General features: G+C 36.9%; 1 protein-coding gene across 1 annotated transcript; it reads right to left on the bottom strand.

Annotated features, from left to right (window-relative positions):
* Positions 1-2,422: 2,422 nt before the first annotated feature.
* LOC117289926 (putative uncharacterized protein DDB_G0284213) lies at positions 2,423-18,673 on the bottom strand. The gene is made up of 16 exons (XM_033771122.1): positions 18,608-18,673; positions 17,263-17,368; positions 16,406-16,442; positions 15,062-15,191; positions 13,336-13,392; positions 12,844-12,905; positions 12,177-12,333; positions 10,712-10,791; positions 10,100-10,259; positions 8,812-8,883; positions 6,959-7,057; positions 6,561-6,658; positions 5,601-5,694; positions 4,861-5,026; positions 4,028-4,115; positions 2,423-3,250 (listed from the first exon to the last, which is right to left on the bottom strand). The coding sequence occupies exons 1-16, from the start codon at positions 18,656-18,658 to the stop codon at positions 3,190-3,192; spliced, it is 1,518 nt and encodes a 505-aa protein (XP_033627013.1). The 5' UTR covers positions 18,659-18,673; the 3' UTR covers positions 2,423-3,189.
* Between the last annotated feature and the right edge of the window lie 76 nt (positions 18,674-18,749).

Here is an 18,749-nt window from a genome sequence, read left to right on the forward strand (position 1 = left end):
AACTGTTTGTTATGAAATGCATGTGGTCAGAAAGATAATTCAAAAGTAGAATATAATGGTCCACACAAGTATTACTCGAAATTGCAGGGTTTTCCTTCTACGTCGCGAACTAACACGGTCGGCCATTTTATGGAGTCCAAAATTTTGACAAAATGGCTGACTGTGCAATTTCGAGGCATGTGTGGGTGGACCATTATATTCTACTTTTAACAGTTTAAATTGTCTATCTAACCATTTGCATTTCATAACAAACTGTTTCAAACGCTTTTCAAAGACCAACTTGTCCGATCCAAGGCAGCGTGTACCTTTAAGGTAACTGGTAACACCATGTTATAGCAATTTTGTTGCTGTGTAGATTGTTCTTTTATATGAACTAGTCCTACATACGTTGTAGTACATTGTCGTACAAATAAGAATTTTCTAGGTTTTTTTTTTTCCTCTCAACCACAACAGAGTAAAGTCTCTGTAAATTACTTAACTGCCTATAATCGTTTTTTTTACCATAATATCAAATGTAAAAAATCTCCACAAATAAATATGCAATATTTGCTACCTCTTGAGTAGTAATAATTATAGAATCAATTTTAGCCACAAGTCTTTCAAAGATAACATTTTAAACTGAAACAGTTTTTCTAAAAGTCTTACAAACTTTACAACGCCTTTTAAAGTCACTTGGAAATAGAATTTTTTTCTTTCAAACATAACAGTATATGCTTATGAACAATAAAACAATTTGTTTAGTAATTGTTTGTCACGATTTATATGTTTAAAAAATATATAAAGTTGTTTGGGGGGCGCATACCCATTTTTGTGACGTCAATCAAGGCAGACTTTGGCTGCAATGCGCACAGTAAACACATGTTTTCTGCATTCAGCAGCAATACACCTGATCGGCATTGCCGGAAAAATGCAAAAAACACTTTTTTTTTAAACGTGCAAAGTCTGCCTCGATTGACTTCACGAACAGCGCCCTCTTGGGTCGGGGCCTCCTGTTAAATTTGTAAATAACATAAGAACTAATTTTTTAAAACCTTAGTAAACTGTGTGTTCACATTCCACGCATCAAAACACATATATTAGTGACAAAAGCTTTATTTTGAAAAAATACCACTTCCAGGTGACTTTAAGAAGAATCCCCACTACATTGCATTCTTGAAATAAAAAAACAAATAATTTATTGTGTCACTCCATAAAATATAAGTAGAAATTATTTCTAAGAACTTATTTCTTGAATTAAGATTTTTTTCTTATTTCAAGAATACCATTTTAACTAGTGCATGTTAAAACTCCCTCCATCGAAACTTACCCTTTTCTGGTCAAAATACTTCCCCGTACAAAAACATTAGTTTTAAATTGTAAGTATTGCACAACATTTTTATCACCATCATATCATATTAAATAATTTGACTCAATATTTATGATACCAAACTAACAATTCAGTCTTGCAAAACTATTTACACAAATAATTCTACCGATATTTACAGAGCATTTACCAAGAAAATACAGCACCTACAATAATTTTCATTATAAGTACATTTTCTCAATAATAAAAACAATATTAATTTTAACAATGCGCCTATTACAAAGGTTTCAAAGCCCTGTACAAACACAGGTTGTAGAAACTTAGAATAAAAGCGAGCAACTTTCCAGTATAGCTTTTGGATTCAAGAGATGATGCTCGATGAATGTGAAGCATATTCACAGAGAAGTCTCTATGTGCTTTTTGTTATTGTTCCTTAAAGCTTATTTTCATTATACACTTTCTGTAAACAGTATTGTCCAAGTCCCACACTTTGTGTATCACAACTTATATATAAAATAACACACCTGTGAAAATTTAGGCTCAATCGATCATCGGAGTCGGGAAAAAATAACGGGAAAACCCACTCTTGTTTCCGCGCGTTTCGCCGTGTCATGACATGTGTTTAAAATAAATCCAAATTCTTGCTATCGAGAATTGATATTGTTTAATGTTTTCTCAAAAAGTAAAGCATTTCATGGAACAATATTTCAAGATAAGTCTTTCACCATTACCTTCTGTAAACCCTGTAAATTATTTGTAGATGTGTGAACTTTTTTTTTCTTTACTGAAAGTGTATAATGGCTTTAAAGGCAGTGGACACTATTGGTAATTGTCAAAGACTAGCCTTCACAGTTGGTGTATCTCAACTTATGCATAAAATAACAAACCTGTGAAAATTTGAGCTCAATCGGTCATCAAACTTGCGAGATAATAATGAAAGAAAAAAACACCCTTGTCACACGAAGTTGTGTGCGTTTAGATGGTTTATTTCGAGACCTCAAGTTCTAAACCTGAGGTCTTGAAATCAAATTCGTGGAAAATTACTTCTTTCTCAAAAACTATGGCACTTCAGAGGGAGCCGTTTCTCACAATGTTTTATACCATCAACCTCTCCCCATTACTCGTCACCAAGAAAGGTTTTATGCTAATAAATATTTTGAGTAATTACCAATAGTGTCCACTGCCTTTAATGTCAGTGCACTGGCTGTGAATGCTGTGAATGCTCGCTGGCCCTAGTGCGCTGCGTGCAGGGGACAAGCACAAATTAATGGGAAATAGAACAAGATCGTAGATTGGGAGACCTGTGGGCTTTATAACAAAATAAGGTTCTGAAGATACGTAGGTTCCAGACCAATTCTGACTTTTAATTAGATTCTTCGCAGTTCATCTTTAAAGATTGTATGTTTATCCCATCAACCTTTAAAGATGCTGTTAAATTTTTTGCCGATTTGACGTACTGGAAACTCTCTCTCTTCCAAAAAAACAAATAAATACAATTTTATTAGAATAAAATATAAAATTGGTCAAACTCAAACAATTTTGAAGGGTTAAGGATTGAAAGAAACTTTCTGAATACTTGTCAAAAGATTAATTTCACTTTTTAACTTTGATTTGGATGCACCACTCAGCAAATTTTACATTCATGTTTAATGTTTTAAAAAAAAAATACATCATTTCGCAATCTTTAAATGAATACCAGCAAAAATGTTAATATTCATAGTTTACAAAATACAAAATTGAACTACTCAGCTGTCAACGAGGTTGAACTAGCAACATTCACCGGTACAAAATACTACTTTTGGGAAAATATCTGGTAAAAGTAAACTACTTTATGAAACACACAATTAAGTTTTTTAAAGTGTCACATTAGACTTGCCCTCAGTCCGTCAGTCGAGCTTTCCATACGCACAATCCAGTACATCATTTTGTAGTGCTGATAGGAAGTCACTGTATGGAGCGAGAAAAGAAGAATCAATAAAATAAAAAATAAATTTCAAGACCAGCCCTCCTAAAGTATTGAGTCATGGCCGAGCGGGTCTAGTGAACTGGGCCCAATTTCATCTGCTAAGCACACAAATTTGCTTAGCATGATATTTCTTCCTTGATAAAAACAGAATTACCCCAAAAAAATTAATTTTGTTACATATTGCTTGTTACTGGTATTCTGTTAGTTTGCTTATCCTGAAAATCACATGGAAATTTGGTTGGTAATCCTGTTTTTATCAAGCCTGAAATTTCATGCTAAGCAAATTTTTGTGCTTAGCAGCTTAATGAAATTGGGCCCTGGATTCAAGTTCTGCTCATCGAAGTATGGGTTCAAATCATGACACTTGTGTCCTTGAGCGAGATGCTTTACTACTTGTGCTTCTCTTCATTAAGGGGGTTTAAATGGGTACCTGCGAGAGATGAGAAAGATTACAGGATGGGTACTGGCCCATTGACCAGGGCACTAATGTGAAAGGTTATTGTAAAATGTGCTTTATTAGAACAAGTTAATATACACCAGGTAAATGGCATAGAGAACTTTACCAAGATGATAAAGTTCAACAGCTCTTGAATTCTGTCTCTGAGAATACAATTTTTATTTTTTTATTTCTCAAAAAACCTTTTGGAGACTTTTTTTTTGTTGCCCTTTTTGCTTGCGGCTGACATACTAAAATAAAAATGATCTTGCAAAGGAGAGGTTCATATAATTCCAGGCGAACATTATATAGATCAACTTACCCTAATCCATGTGACTTGCCATCTTTCTCTATGCTTGGGATAACATCTGGTTTTGCACTGGGCTGTAGTTTGGATGCAGCTGGTTTACCTGCAGAAAAGCAATAAATAGAGTAACCATGCAGAAGGCACTGTAGCAAAACATGGTCTTTGTTTTCTTCAGTAAGATCTGAAAACCCAAACACTTGTTTGTACACAACCAAAATTAATGGCACTCTGTACTTGTTCGGCGCTCCGATCTTTCCACTCCAATTTGAAAGGAAATTGCATAATAGCTACGCTATTCATTTTCATTCATTCATTCAGATGATGCGGAGCATCGGATGATGGCCCTCCAAACACGTTGGTCCTCTATTGCTGTACGCAGCTCTTCCCGACGCAGTCCTGAGTCCCGGCACAAGGTGTCCACATAGGTGGTTTGAGGTCTGCCATGGGAACAGTGTCCCTGAGTAGGACCCATAGCACCATCATTTGAAAGATCTGATTTTTCTCTTTTCAATGATGGTAAGCTTAGGTATTGAGGGTGAACATGGACAAAACTACAACTTTTTAATAAATGGCCTTTGTGCTCAAGCTTTGGTGCATTTTTGTGTGTTATGTTGGGATTGGCTGAAAGGGTAAGTGTTAAACAACAAATCTTACTATCGATCCTTCTTTCACATAAAACTATACTTTTTTTGTTATATAACATGTAAAATAACTAAGCTTTTAGCAACAACATTCATGGTTTTCACTTTCAATAATTTAAATGAGGAAACATTTGTGTATAAAATAAATTACTGTTTTGTGTGACTCACATACTCTTTATCTATGAGCTCACATAACCTTTGACCTACCAGCATAAATAGTCTGGTGACCTTGTGGGCTAGCAGAGAGTGATGTCTTTTCCATCATACGTGCAATATTGCCAATTGTAGACTGAGCCAGTGGTGACGCTGGAGGATGATCAGTAGCGAGGTCAAAGTTTGAATTGTAGGCGGCCATTAACTCCTCAATACTCATCTGATTACAAGAGATAGATCAGTGCCAAATATCATCAATAGAGGGCACTGTTGAAGATGTACAATCGCTCTTAGACTGGTCCCGCTTTTCAGAACCAGTGATTTTATTGGATACAATGAATGATGTAATTAGATGATGTCATTAGGTAAACGTGCAGTGACATGAGCTTTCGATATCTGTGTTTTGTTTGGTCCGAGTGGGTGCTGTTGAAAAAACTTCACCTCGAATCAATCAAAACATGAATAGAAAGCTTCCTTTCGGTCTTCTGCATGTAGTGTCCACATGTATATTGTGGACAGTACATGTACTTGCATGTAATGTTGGTAGGTACGCAGGATTCGACTGTGTGTGAAATGAATGTAGGTGAAAGGTGATTATTGATGGGGATACCCCTAGGATAGAGGCAACTCTCTTATTCAAGAGCCTCGAAGTGTGACGTCAGATATTCAGGCTAAATCGCTGTGTGTACTGAGATAGATGAAAATTAATGTCAGAGGGCACTTTAGCAAAAAAGCATCTGATCGAATCAATGGATACGAACTGAATACAAATCTCAAGTGATCAATATTTCTACCTCATTCTTTAACTTGTGGCTGTTCTTTGTGAGTTTGGTGAAGTCTGTGTTCCTCATGTATTCCACCGCTGCCTTAAATGACACCAGCGTATACCTTCAACAACAACAAATAGGCACACAATTAATAAAAAATTTGTGCACAAATATTTCCCCTTTTTAATTTTAATCAAGATTATTGCATTAACATAGTAAAACCATACCCTTTTAAAAATATGTTGGCTCTGAAAAAAAAAAACTTGCTGGTAAAAATGTTTGCAACAACAATCTGAGTTTTAGGAGGTATGTTGATACATTGGTATTTCCACCTTGTGATAACTCCTGCTTTCGATTTCACAAAACTCTTCCTAACTTAAGATTAATCTTAGGACTTAGAGTCCCAACCCTGCACTGTAGCATGCAGACCTTAAGATTAATCCTCGAGATAAAACGAGTCCTAACTCTTTGTGAAATCGACCCCTGTAGCTTCTGGGAATAGTATTATCAGCACTTACTTTACAGGATTTCTGTTTATATGAAAAAAATAATCAGCTACTTCTTTCACAGGCCGACCCCCGAAGTCTGAATTCAGATAATAAGCCTGTCATTTCCCATCACTGGAAAGCTGTTTACAACTCAAAGTTGCTAAGCACTGAGTAAATCTTGCTTAGCAAAAATTAGTTACCAGCCAAATTACAATTGGATGTAAATTGATCATGACTGGTTCCCTGCTTATTTTGGCTCAACAAATGCATTTGAGAAGCAGAAGGGCTGCATTTATATCAAGACCGAATCAATATACTTAGGACGTGGGTAGAATGCAACATCATTGAGCCCAGCTTACTCCTACAGACAATCAGTGCATACTGACAAAACTCTTTTCCTGAACTATTAAAACTCATAAGATCATTCCAGGAGCTATCCCAAGCTTCCTTTGATATCGATATATCAATAATTTGTCCACTACCATCACCATGCACTCACCCGACATCAGTGTGTTCTGCTTTGACCCAATGGAAATGCTCCATGTAGTATAAATTACTGGCAATGTGTTGGCACTTAGCTTGGCTAATCACCAGAACCTTCAAATTACAATGACAAAAGAAAAGACAATTACTTTTCAATGCACTGAGGAAAGTGATGCTTCTCAGATGTTTGAATTTTGGGGCACATCCGTTTACAAAACCACATTACTTGAAGTGAAATGTTTCTCAAAATGCTTCTAACCAAAAGTTTTTATTTCTACAAATTTTATGAGTGATTACCAAACGTATACTTTCCCTTTTATTGCCTTTCGAAAGAGTTGCTAAGGATTACTGCGATACCATTATCATCAAAAAAATGTTGACGCTTATTTCACCCAAAGAATCATCTAAAATTACCTGTAGCGGTATAAGTTCGTCAGAGGTGAGACAACGTGGAGCCTTTCCTGGGGTTAGATTTGCCTTCAGATGAACGGTTACTTCATCAGTGATGCCATCCTTATGAATAAACAAATCATGGAGCACTTATCAAATAAACCTTGTTACACCATGTAATGGTTGTAACTGAATGAAGACAAAGCTTTCAGAATGGTTAGAACAGTCAGAGCACTGTAACGCGACTTTCAGAATGTCAAAAAATTGTATCTCGCTTAACCCAGACAAACATACACAATCAATAGACGCAGAGATACCACCTTGTTGCAGGGAGAACAATGTTGCGAAATTGAGTCACGACCAGGGCCCAATTTCATCGAGCCGCTAAGCACAAAAATTTGCTTAGCATGAAATTTCTTCCTTGATAAAAACATGATTACCACCAACAAAATTTCCTTTTGTTGCATTCTACGTGTTACTGGTATTCAGCTGATGTTTGCTCATCCTGAAAATCATTTTTCAAATTTGGTTGGTACATGTGTAATCCTGTTTTTTTATCGAGGCAGACATTTCATGCTAAGCAAATTTTGGGGCTTAGCAGCTCTAAGAAATTGGGCCCGTGTTCCACTGACACAACCATTAAGTTTACACAGGAAGCTTACTACAGCTGTAGCTAGGCCACTGTTGCTTACTATTTTGCTTTTGCTTTTATGAAGTGCCTTGAGGCCCTCGCAAAAGTGATCTAACTGGTTGAAGATTTTAAAGAATTTTTACTCCCGTTGTTATAATTCCGTTTCCTTTTTTTTAATTTGTCCATAATGCCATGTTCAGCACCCTAGAGCATGTCTACATGATTTGGGCGATATATAAGTTTTGGTATTATGATTATTATCTACATATACATGTAGTATTATTATTTAAACAATTAAAAGAACGTCTTAATTCAAATGGCTGCAGCAGACAACATCCACTGTCCAAATTCAAAGTTCAAGATCAAAGTTCTCTCCCACAAAAACTTAAAGACAGTGGACACTATTGGTATTTGTCAAAGACCAATCTTCTCACTTAGTGTATCTCAACATATGCATAATATAACAAACCTGTGCAAATTGGAGCTTAATTGGTCGTTGAAGTTGCGAGATAATAATGCAAGAAAAAACGCCCTTGCCACACGATGTGTGCATTTAGACGGTTGATTTCGAGACCTCAAATTCTAAATCTGAGGTCTCGAAATCAAATTTGTGGCAAATTACTTCTTTCTCGAAAACTATGTCACTTCAGAGGGAGCCGTTTCTCACAATGTTTTATATCATCAACCTCTCCCCATTACTCATCACCAAGTTAGGTTTTATGCTAATAATTATTTTGAGTAATTACCAATAGTGTCCACTGCCTTTAAAGGTAGCTTTCTGAAAACCACAAATTTAATTAAAGGAACGTTACAGAATTGATAAGAAACCCAAATCGTGCAGATCACAGATTTACATAAAACTTTCCTGGTCTAATGATGATGATAAGAGAAAACATCCCTTGAAATATTTCTGTCTGAAATGTCATATTTGATGAGAAATAAATAATCTAATTTCACGTTTGGAGTTTATCGCTCAGTGAGCGTTTTATTCATTTTTGTTTGGCATCGATGCAATGCAAAATTTGTAATTGGTTTTTCATTATTCTCTCAAGACCCAGAAGGCCAATCGATATAAAACTTCCACAGGTTTGTCAGTTTATGTTTATGATGGATTACATAAAGCGCTTACACTGCCAGCAAATGTTTTGTTAGCAAAACCAATTCTGTAATGTTCCTTTAAATACAGTATGTGAAAACCTCTTCTTTCTTTTTTACGTAACTGACTACAAATTAAGTGATTTCTTACCAGGGTTGATTTTAGACAAAGTAACTTCTCATGTGGGTTGTTGATACCATCCAATCTGGCCAACTCAACCACCTACAATGAAATCATACACAATAAGGTTCACCAGTTCACTTTGGGATTAAAAACCCTTTTCCTGTTACCTGTGTGAGTTTTTTTTCAGTCAACAAACTTATTTTCTAGCCATCAATAATTTGTTTTGTCAATGAAACTCGGTTCGGACTCAATATAAATAAGTTTTTTCTCATTGACTTTTACAGATTTTAATTTGTTTTAATGGTTTTGTCTCTGAAGCCCAATCAGACCAATGGAAAGCTGATTCGAAACGGCCAATCATCGACACATGCCAAATTGAACAGACTGTATCCTGGAGAGAATTAAAAGACCTCATAACATTGCAGTATATTACAGCTTTGCTAATCTTGGCTGATATGTGAAAGGAGTGTCATGGCTGAGTGGTTATAAGAGCATCGAATTCAAGTTCTGGTGCGGTCACCGGACTGTGGGTTCGAATCCCGGTCAGGACACTTGTATCCTTGAGCAAGATACTTTACTATAATTGCTTCTCTTCACCCAGGGGTATAAATGGGTACCTCTGAGGGTAGAGGTTGATATTGTGAATGAAAAAAACCTTTGGAGCGATATAAACTGTTGCCCAGGTTGTATACTCCCAAGGGAGCTGAGAAACATTACAGGGATGTTATTGGCCCTATGACCAGGGCACTAATGTAAAGCGCATTGATACGGTTATTGTGAGAAACATTAATTGGCCCTATGTTATTGGCCCTATGACCAGGGCACTAATGTAATAATGTAATGTAGTAAAGTAAGAATTGGTTATTATTATTTGGTTATTAACAGGTTTTTCATTTATAAAGGAATGAGGCAGATATCCATACAACAAGTTCATCTGCTCATTGTTTGATGTGACTTTTGCCCAATGCGACCAAACCATAACCCCATGGATTCCTTGTACACCATTTAAGTAATTCCACATTCATGTCCTCAAAATAGAAGTAAGAATAATGTCACATCCCAGGTTGTAGTCCCTGGCTCAATGGTTGGATGGCTTCTGAATGACACCCCTGAACAAAGATATTTACAAAATAAAAAAAATAAAAAACATAGGGCTAGATAGCTCAGTTGAGCGCCGGCATTATGAAGCAGAGGTTGTTGATCAAACCCCACTCTATTCAAATTGTCTTTGTTCACACCAAAATCATTTAAACAAAAAAGTAAGTAAGCATATCAAAACTACAACCCAAAAATGTGAGGTAAATGAAAAGCTTACAGCACTTGGTAGAGGACAACAGAAGTCTTTATGAACCCCAAGCTGTTCTGCCGTCACTCCTCGAAGCTCCGTAACTCTCTCATAAAGAAGCTCATCATCTGCTTTCAATTGTTGACTAACTGCCCTGATTACTTTGTCGTGAACTCCACCCATTAAATACCTGAACATAAAGAAGGTTAAATGCTTTAAATTAAGTCTGCTTTATAAGAATGGTTATGTGTTATTTATTTTTCATTAAATGCAGTGGACACTATTGGTAAATACTCAAATAATTATTATCATAAAACCTTACTTGGTAACGAGTAATGGGGAGCAGTTGATAGTATAAAACATTGTGAGAAATGGCTCCCTCTGAAGTAACGTTGTTTTGAGAAAGAAGTAGAATTAGAGTTTGAGGTCCCGAAATCAAGCATCTGAAAGCACACAACTTTGTGTGACAAGGGTGTTTTTTCTTTCATTATTATCTCGCAACTTCGATGACAAATTGAGCTCAAAATTTCACATGTTTGTTATTTTCTGCATATGTTGAGATACACCAAGTGAGAAGACTGGTCTTTGAAAATTACCAATAGTGTCCAGTGCCTTTAATCCCAATAATTATACCAGACTCACGTTTCCAGTGCTATTGTGATGGCTTCTATCAGCCTGCTGTCTGACTGAAGTCTGATGTAATTGTTGGTCTCACTAAATGCCTGGGGATCAAGAAAAGGATCATCTCAAAAATCAGCTATGAAACTTAAACCTGATTTGGAGGCAATTTGTGAAGGTACCAGCCAGGCTCCCAGTAGATGATACCCATGCCTATATCCATATGGCCTGTGAAGGGGGTCACCCTTTTTTTAAATCTTTTTTTTATGCAGGTCCCCTGACACACAAGGCCTGAAGGCCACTTCAAGGTGTGGGCTACAATTATTTTTTTCCAGAGGCCGTTGCCACCTGCTCCTAGAGCTGAAACAGGGTTACCCCTTTCACAGTCCATACGAATGTAGGCTTAGGTATCATCAATTCGAAGCCTGGCCGGTAGAGCAGAAAGCACTACCTCCCCAATTTTATGTAGCAAGTGTCATGACCGGGATCCGAACCCACACCCTGCTGAAAAACATCCTAGCCCTTTCTAGAACATGAGCATCAGGACTAAACTAATCGCCTGGCTGCCACTTCCCAGGTTGTATCGTAAACTTGATTATGTGCTCCCTGGCAGTTAGTGGTTGCATGGCTTCTGACTGGCACCCCTGAACTATGATATTGACAAAAGTGGAAGACCACCAACATAGGGCTAGATAGCTCAGTTGGTAGAGCATCAGCCATTAATCTGCATCCTGCTCTAGTCAATTTTTCTTTGTTAAACCCCAAATCGGCTAACCTGTTTTGTTAACTGGAATTTTTTACCGTGCAAGGGGTCTGTGATGCAAAACAAGCAATATAATGTTCTTCTTTTTCTGCACTGCTTTTATTGTTTGTTTATTTATAAATATATTTGGCCAATGAAAGAAGAAAGTGTAAAACCAGAGGGTACAGAGAAAAACCCTCATGGCATAGGAGAGCACAACTCTACTCACACATGGCCTTGTAGTGACTGCTCCTTTAAAGCAATCAACCAATCAACACAGGTACCCTGCAAGCTACAGGTAGTGTAGGTATAGTTTTTCCTGGTTTTGTAAACATGTGTGTTATGACGGCTGCAGCCTTAGTTTTTTTCCTGTCGCGGTTTTACATGTCAAAAAACCAAACCAAAAGTTAAGCTTCATCGTTGCGTTTTACTAGCAGTTATCTTCAACAGTTACAAGTTCATAATTTCGTCGTTAATTGTCATTTGTTACGTCAAGTCGGTGTACGTCTGTTTTGTTTGTCTGAACACACGGAGAAACTGAAACTTTCCCGAAATATAAACGTTCTTCAGTTCTGTTCCAGCGCCGAGAGGAAAAGTCTGTTCATCAGATAGTCACAGTGCGGGTGAGAATAAAGTAGTCAATCTCTAACAACCATAATTACAACAGCCTTATACCAGGACCACATTGGTTGAGAGGCGAGTGCTTTATTCATCATTATGCCAACCCAAACTTCAGTTTGAACTTACCAATCTAGCGTTTTCCCAAATACCATGGAGTTTATGCGCTGCATCTTGAAGGTAACCAGGGAGGATCATGTACGTCTGATTGAACTCCCAAATCTTTTGGTCGACTGCTTTAAGCTGACTGTGGTTCTCGTGGAAAAGACTCAGGAATTTGCAATTTCTGTCAGGTTGGGACAAAAGAGAGAATATTTGTAAGACTTCAGTTTTGTAATAAATAATGAACCACAAAGGAAACTGACTGGGTAAATTTTAAATGATCTGGGGGTTGAACAAAGAAAAATCTATCAGAGCGGGGTTTGAACCAGCGACCACCAATTTAACATGCCAGCGCTCTACTAACTGAGCTATAGAGTCCTATATTAGATGGCTCCCTATTTTGTCAGTGTTTTTGTCCGGGAGGCCAGTCAGAAGAGTTAACTTATACTAGGACAGGATATTATAATTGTATAAACTTGTCTTCTATGTTACATTGAGCCTTATTCCTTTACTATGAAGAAACAATCTGAGGAATATTTTATGATAAGTGACTTGAATGCTACATGACCACTTGCATAGTACATGAGTAATTTTTTTATGTGAACATTCAAATGTGAATGGAATCACTTCGTGGAGATTGCGTAGAACTGGCTGCCTGTAAATTGTCTTGCATGAAATGACCCTTATTACTCACTCTGCATAAGTTGTGCGTGGCGTAAGAAACTCATCTGATAATCCAGCTGAGCCCCGCCTTCCCTGGATAAACAAACACAACAATCACAACACATTATTATTATTATTATCATTATTATTATTATTATTATATATTTGGTTTGCAGTAACACCATACAATTTATTATTATTATTAGTATGATACATTGCTGGTATGCCATATAAAATGTTTGCAGTCATAACTAATAACCGTTTCGGTCAATAACTAGGGATCAGCAGACATAGATGAAAGTTCAGAGTTATTTTGGTTGTTTTTCTATCATGATATGACTAGTGTATGAACCAAGAATATTGATAGACCATTTTGCAAATACCATTGCGCAACCGCAGACTGATGAATGAGGTGCATTGAGGGATAGATATGGATCAAATTTGGATACCAGCTAGACCACAATGCACCTAATTCCAAGCTTTACGTGCGCGCCCCAGTATTTGCCAAAAGGTCTATGGTTACCTTTCTAGCGCCCTCTAGTGGTCTCTCGATGATCAACATCTTAAATGGCTTGTAGTTCTGTTAACCAAAAAGTAACAAAATTATTTAATTGTCTAACAAGCCCTGAATTAATCCAAGGCACCAAAGCAATTTCTGTGGTGCCCTTTGTAAAGTTCCGATACAAATTTACATTTTACTCATAGAAGGGTAAAATTGATGTGCCCCTTTAAGAACAAAATTTAAGGCCTGGTCTAAAAGCATTACAAATAATGACAGGTTGAACTGAAACAGGCTGGTGGGAGAGCTTTTTGGAGGGTCAAACTTGTCTCCTTAAAGGAACACGTTGTCTGGATCGGTCGAGTTGGTCTTTGAAAAGCGTTTGTTATAATATGCATATTATTGGTAGAAAGATGCTGTAAAAGTAGAATACAACGATCCACACAAACATGCCTCGAAATTGTTATGCCTCGACTAACACGGTCGGCCATTTATGGGAGTCAAATTTCCAAATGGCCGACCGTGTAAGTTTGCACAGTAAAAGGAAAACCACGCAATTTCGCGGCAAACTTGTGTGGATCATTGTATTCTACTTTTAAATTATCTTTCCAACCAATATGCATTTTATAACAAACGGTTATAAACGCTTTTTTATAGACCAACTCGTCCGATCCTAGGCAATGTGTTCCTTTAAGAAACATAGCCAAATAGAGAAAATGTTTTGTCATTCAAAATGTGTCTCAGGATGTTCTCTGTTCTCCAATCTGTGGAACCGGCTGTGGAACCAGCTAAATGTTTGTCTCAGGGAGGAAAACTCCCTCTGTAGCTTTAAATCTGGGCTTAAGACACATCTTTTTAGGCAAGCATTTTTAACTTAAAGTATTTTTCTATGTTCTTACTGCCCTGCTGCTTCATATTATTGTTGCGGTTTTTTTTAATTGTTATTATCATAATTATTGTTTGTGTTTTTTACTGGATCAAACAATTTCGGTGGCTTTTACTCAATGTGTTTAATTGATTATATTCATCTTTTTACTTGTACATGTATCTTTATTGTTTTATGATCATACTTTATGGATTTTATTTTTGGATCTTTTAATTATTTAGTTTTTGTGGTTAAAATGTTTTGTTGTTGTAAAGCGCCTGGGAGCATTTTTAATGGATTTGGCGCTATATAAATGTTTATTATTATTATTATTATTATTATTAATCTGTAGCAAGGCACGTTTTTTTCTCATCTGAATTCATTAAACTGCCTCATGTCCTCCATCATTACATATTATTAGGGGCCATTCATAATGAAAAACAAATTATTAATTGTTTTGACCCACCACCCATCCACCCCAAATAAATATTTATTGACTTCATAATAAAATCTTCACATTGAAAAACAAAGTAATCATGTTAAAGATCAAAGGTCTCCAAACCCAGTAGTTTTCAAAGGCTTTTCCTAACTTAAACAAACAACTTTTACTTTGTAGTTTAATTAGGAATGAAATTGATTATCTTGGCTAGCTGGGTATTTTGTATTCTTTAGTTTGTTTTATTCTTGCCCAATGGTGCTGGTTTTCCCAAATTCAAACAATCATATTTTGATTTTCAGTTATTTCTTTTGAACCACCCACCCACAAGTTTGAAATTAAATTTAAAAAATTGAACATTGACAAATCTGAAAAGGCCCTTAATAACATTCTGAAGAGGAGCTCTAGGTCAGCACGAAACCTTTTAACATTTAAACCGATCTTCGTACCTTGTTGTAGCCAAGTTCTTCTGATAGGACTCTTACAGTATCTTGTTGTCGGAATCCTTCTGCACAAGTAATTATTCCATCCTCCACTGAGATTGTCTTAGAATTACATTTATCTGTGCTGATGTAATGACTAGAAGTACAACAAGAATAAAAGAAAGTTTGAGTCCTAAACATACTTGGGAGTTAGATTTGATTATTAAGTCGGCACAATGACTTGTTTAGTCACAACTTAAAGCTAAAATTTGAATTCCTCTGACTATAGAGACAGTTGCTGTGTCCAATGGTTTAGGGCAAGTTTTTGCACAGCAACCTCCAGATGAGCAGACCCTTGTACCATTGTGCCATACACACTCATTCAAAACCGTGTGTGGGTGTTCGTCGTCTCTTACATGTTTGTAATTATACAAAAGCTTGCCCGAATCATGTGACATAGCAACTGTCTCTATAGTCTGAGGAATTGAAATGTAAGCAGTAACTTGTGATCAAGCACGTCATTGTACCAGACATTATTCAAATCTAACTCACAAATGACTTATTGTGGGAACCTTGAGCGCCCTTTCATTAACATTGAAAAAGAATTTCCCTTGTGGTTTATTTAGTAAATATTTGAAATAAAAAGTTGCATCCCCTTAAATTGATCCCTCTGCTGCCACTTCCCAGGTTGTATCGTACACTTGGGTGTGATCCCTGGCTTCATGGCAGCCAACGGTTGTATGGCTTCTAACTCAACCTCGTTCCCAGGGGTGATCGGTCTCACCGCGCCATTTTTCCCCAACATGCCTTGCTCGATCATAACCCCTGGAATTGGCAAATTTAAATGTGCTGCTGGCACATTTAAATGAGCCATAAATGAGCGTACATATTCATTATTCAATCTTTTCTATGCGCGCACGCATGTCTTTCGTCTTAAAAAATGTTTTTGTTTTTAAAAAATGTGTTCGTGTCATAAAAAACGCGGGCGTGATCAACAGAAAAATATCTTAAAACTACGCGCGCACGCACTTGACATCTAATGTATAACCAATTTTCTGAGCCAATCAGAGTTGTTTCCCAGAACATGCCTCCCAGGGGTTAGTGACGAGAGGTATCGATACGGCGCACTGCCCATGGTAGCGAGGCTGCTTCTAACTGGCATCAGCAAACAAAGATGTTGACACAATGGGAGACCGCCAACATAGGGCTATGCTCAGTTGGTAGGGAGTGAGTGCCGGCACGTTAATCACTGTGGATGCTTTAAGAAATGTTGTCCATGCACTAAGCCAATTTTCCAGCTAAATTATTTGCAAAACAAATCATTGCGGGAATACTTTTTCAAACTTGCAAAAACAAAATGTCCGAACTCACTCTTTCAACATGGGAGATGGTTTCAACAGATGAGTTTCTATAAACGAAAAATATGAACGAGAAATTGTAAGTGAATCATGCAAACCAGCAATATCATTTCCAAAAACAAGACCACTTCTCCATCAAAAAAAAGAAAGAAAGAAAGAGAATTGACAGAGAATTTCGGGAACAGTTTTAAAGGAACTGTGTGTACAAATTGTTCCTGCGGGAAGTCCAGGCTATGTGGCTCTTTTGTAAAAAATGTATGTAATGTCACCGGATATATGATCTATTGAGAGTTCATGAAATCACATCAGAGCCCAGTTTCATGCAGACAATACTGCTTTGCAAATTTCTTTGCAACAATGTAACCTATGGAATTTTGGCCGGTTAAGCTGGTAACAAGTTTATGTTATTAGCAAGAATTTTCTGTGCTTAGAAAGTTTTTATGCTTAAAGGGCCCTGATGAGTGATAAGAACATAAAACTACCCGAGCGAATGTTAAATTGCCGCCCTCTTCCCAATATTTTTTTTTCTTCACAGATGAACATTTATAATGCAATATGGAATGCAAAGAAGGTGAAAAAATGCCAAATGTCCACACACATGGTCTACGAGAGCTCTTCAATTGGTTCAGCTGATATATTTGTGGCTTGACTCACGAGTCCTGACCTCCAAGCTCTGTCTGCTACCACGTGCGAAATACACGCTGCTCCAAAAATGTATAGGCCTGCCTGAAGGCTGGTTCATTCTCACTTCATTTCCACTGCATATGCAATGCGCGGAGCCGAATCCGGGGTTTAAGAAAGGCCCCTTGGCTGAAGATGGTTGGAAAACATACAAGGTAGAGTCTAGAGAAGTCAAAGTGCTAGACTTACCGACAAAACTTTGACTGATGGCGATGCCAACTAGTGAAGCTGTCTGTGGGATACACACTAAGTAACAGCTGTCCTGAGCTGACTCAAACTCATTGCGAAATCTTGTCTGTGAAAACAACAAAATGTAATAACAATGAGTTATTTTTGTCAAATAGTGTTACCTTTTTCAAGCGAAATTACTTACATTTCACACTTTGAAAAAGTGAACTTTGATATTCTCTTAATAGTATAAGTCTATTTATCATCAGTTTATACTTAGAGGGAAGGTATACGTTTGACAAAGACAATAACATTTAACAACATTTGGTTCAAAGCATATTAGAGTATTGTTATGTAAAAAGATATCAGTTGTTGAGATGTCTTACTGTAACGTTTCTCAGACTGTGTAGTCCTAAGTGAATCTCACAAATCTGAAAATTGGAAATTCATTGCGGCATGTACAACAATAAGTTATGAATACGATTGACGAGAAAACTTCACTATTTTTTTTGCAAGTTTTGTCTTGTTGACTTGAATGAGATTCTTCCAGGGACCAAGTTTTGATCATGGACAAATATAGTTTGATTTTTTATTTTTGTAAATGATCCTCCCCATGAGGGAAATTTAAAAGGCCTCTAATTCTTAAATGGATGATTGCGAATCCCCCATTTCCACAAATTGTGATTCAGGAACTTGCGACAATACTTTTCCTTCTCATTGTTATTGTGAAATCAGTGGTTGCTTGTTTGGATTTGAACCAAAACCTAGTGATGGCAATGGCAAGTTCTGTAGTCTGACTACTTTACCACTCGGTGATTCCCTACATGGTTGGTTGAGTCTTGGAACCTTCATCCATGGTTGAATGACTTTGCAAGTTTTGTTTTTTATTTACTTTTATAATAAGCAACTTATATTTATAACAACTCACATTATTTCCCTTTTATTTCTTAGTTTTTAAACAGCCACAGCATAAATATGCATTTATCTCAAGTACAGAAGTAGGCCTAGTAGTTGAGTTGTTATTTGTCAATTAACAACCAGGCGTAAACAATACATTTCTGTAAAAACTATCCTCTCATTTTCGTTCCCACATCATAGCCCCCGCCCCCCCCCCCCCCTCCCGCCCAACAATGTACTGTGGTTTGATTGAGTGACTCAACACTACACCACAACTTTCAACAGACAGGTCCCAAACGTCAAATGACACAGCTCCTTATTTTATTTATTTACATACATTCATCAGACGGTTTTTGATAAAACTAAAGCAGTCTCAAACAAAATATTCACACCAAATGAATTTTGAGTTATCTAAATTTAAAGCTACAATAACCAATCTATCAACCAAACAACACTTTTAAAGAAATACCTGTAAACATTTGTAGAGCGGATTGAACTCCAAGTCATCAACATCTGCCATTTTGATGTGTGTGACCTTTAGAGGTCAGTGCCGACCAATCAGATACCTGAGATTCGCCACGGCACATTTGACCCGGAAATGCTTTGTATAG

Source organism: Asterias rubens, chromosome 5, assembly GCF_902459465.1.
Source record: "Asterias rubens chromosome 5, eAstRub1.3, whole genome shotgun sequence".
NCBI classification, from domain to species: Eukaryota; Metazoa; Echinodermata; class Asteroidea; order Forcipulatida; family Asteriidae; genus Asterias; species Asterias rubens.

Coding starts and splice junctions, on each gene's coding strand:
- LOC117289926 (XM_033771122.1), bottom strand. CDS start 18,658: ATGGCAGATGTTGATGACTTGGAGTTCAATCCGCTCTACAAATGTTTA. Junction 10,792..12,176: donor TTTGGGAAAACGCTAGATTG/GTAAGTTCAAAC, acceptor CTTGATCCCCAG/GCATTTAGTGAGACCAACAA. Junction 4,116..4,860: donor TCACCAGACTATTTATGCTG/GTAGGTCAAAGG, acceptor GCTTTTCTGCAG/GTAAACCAGCTGCATCCAAA.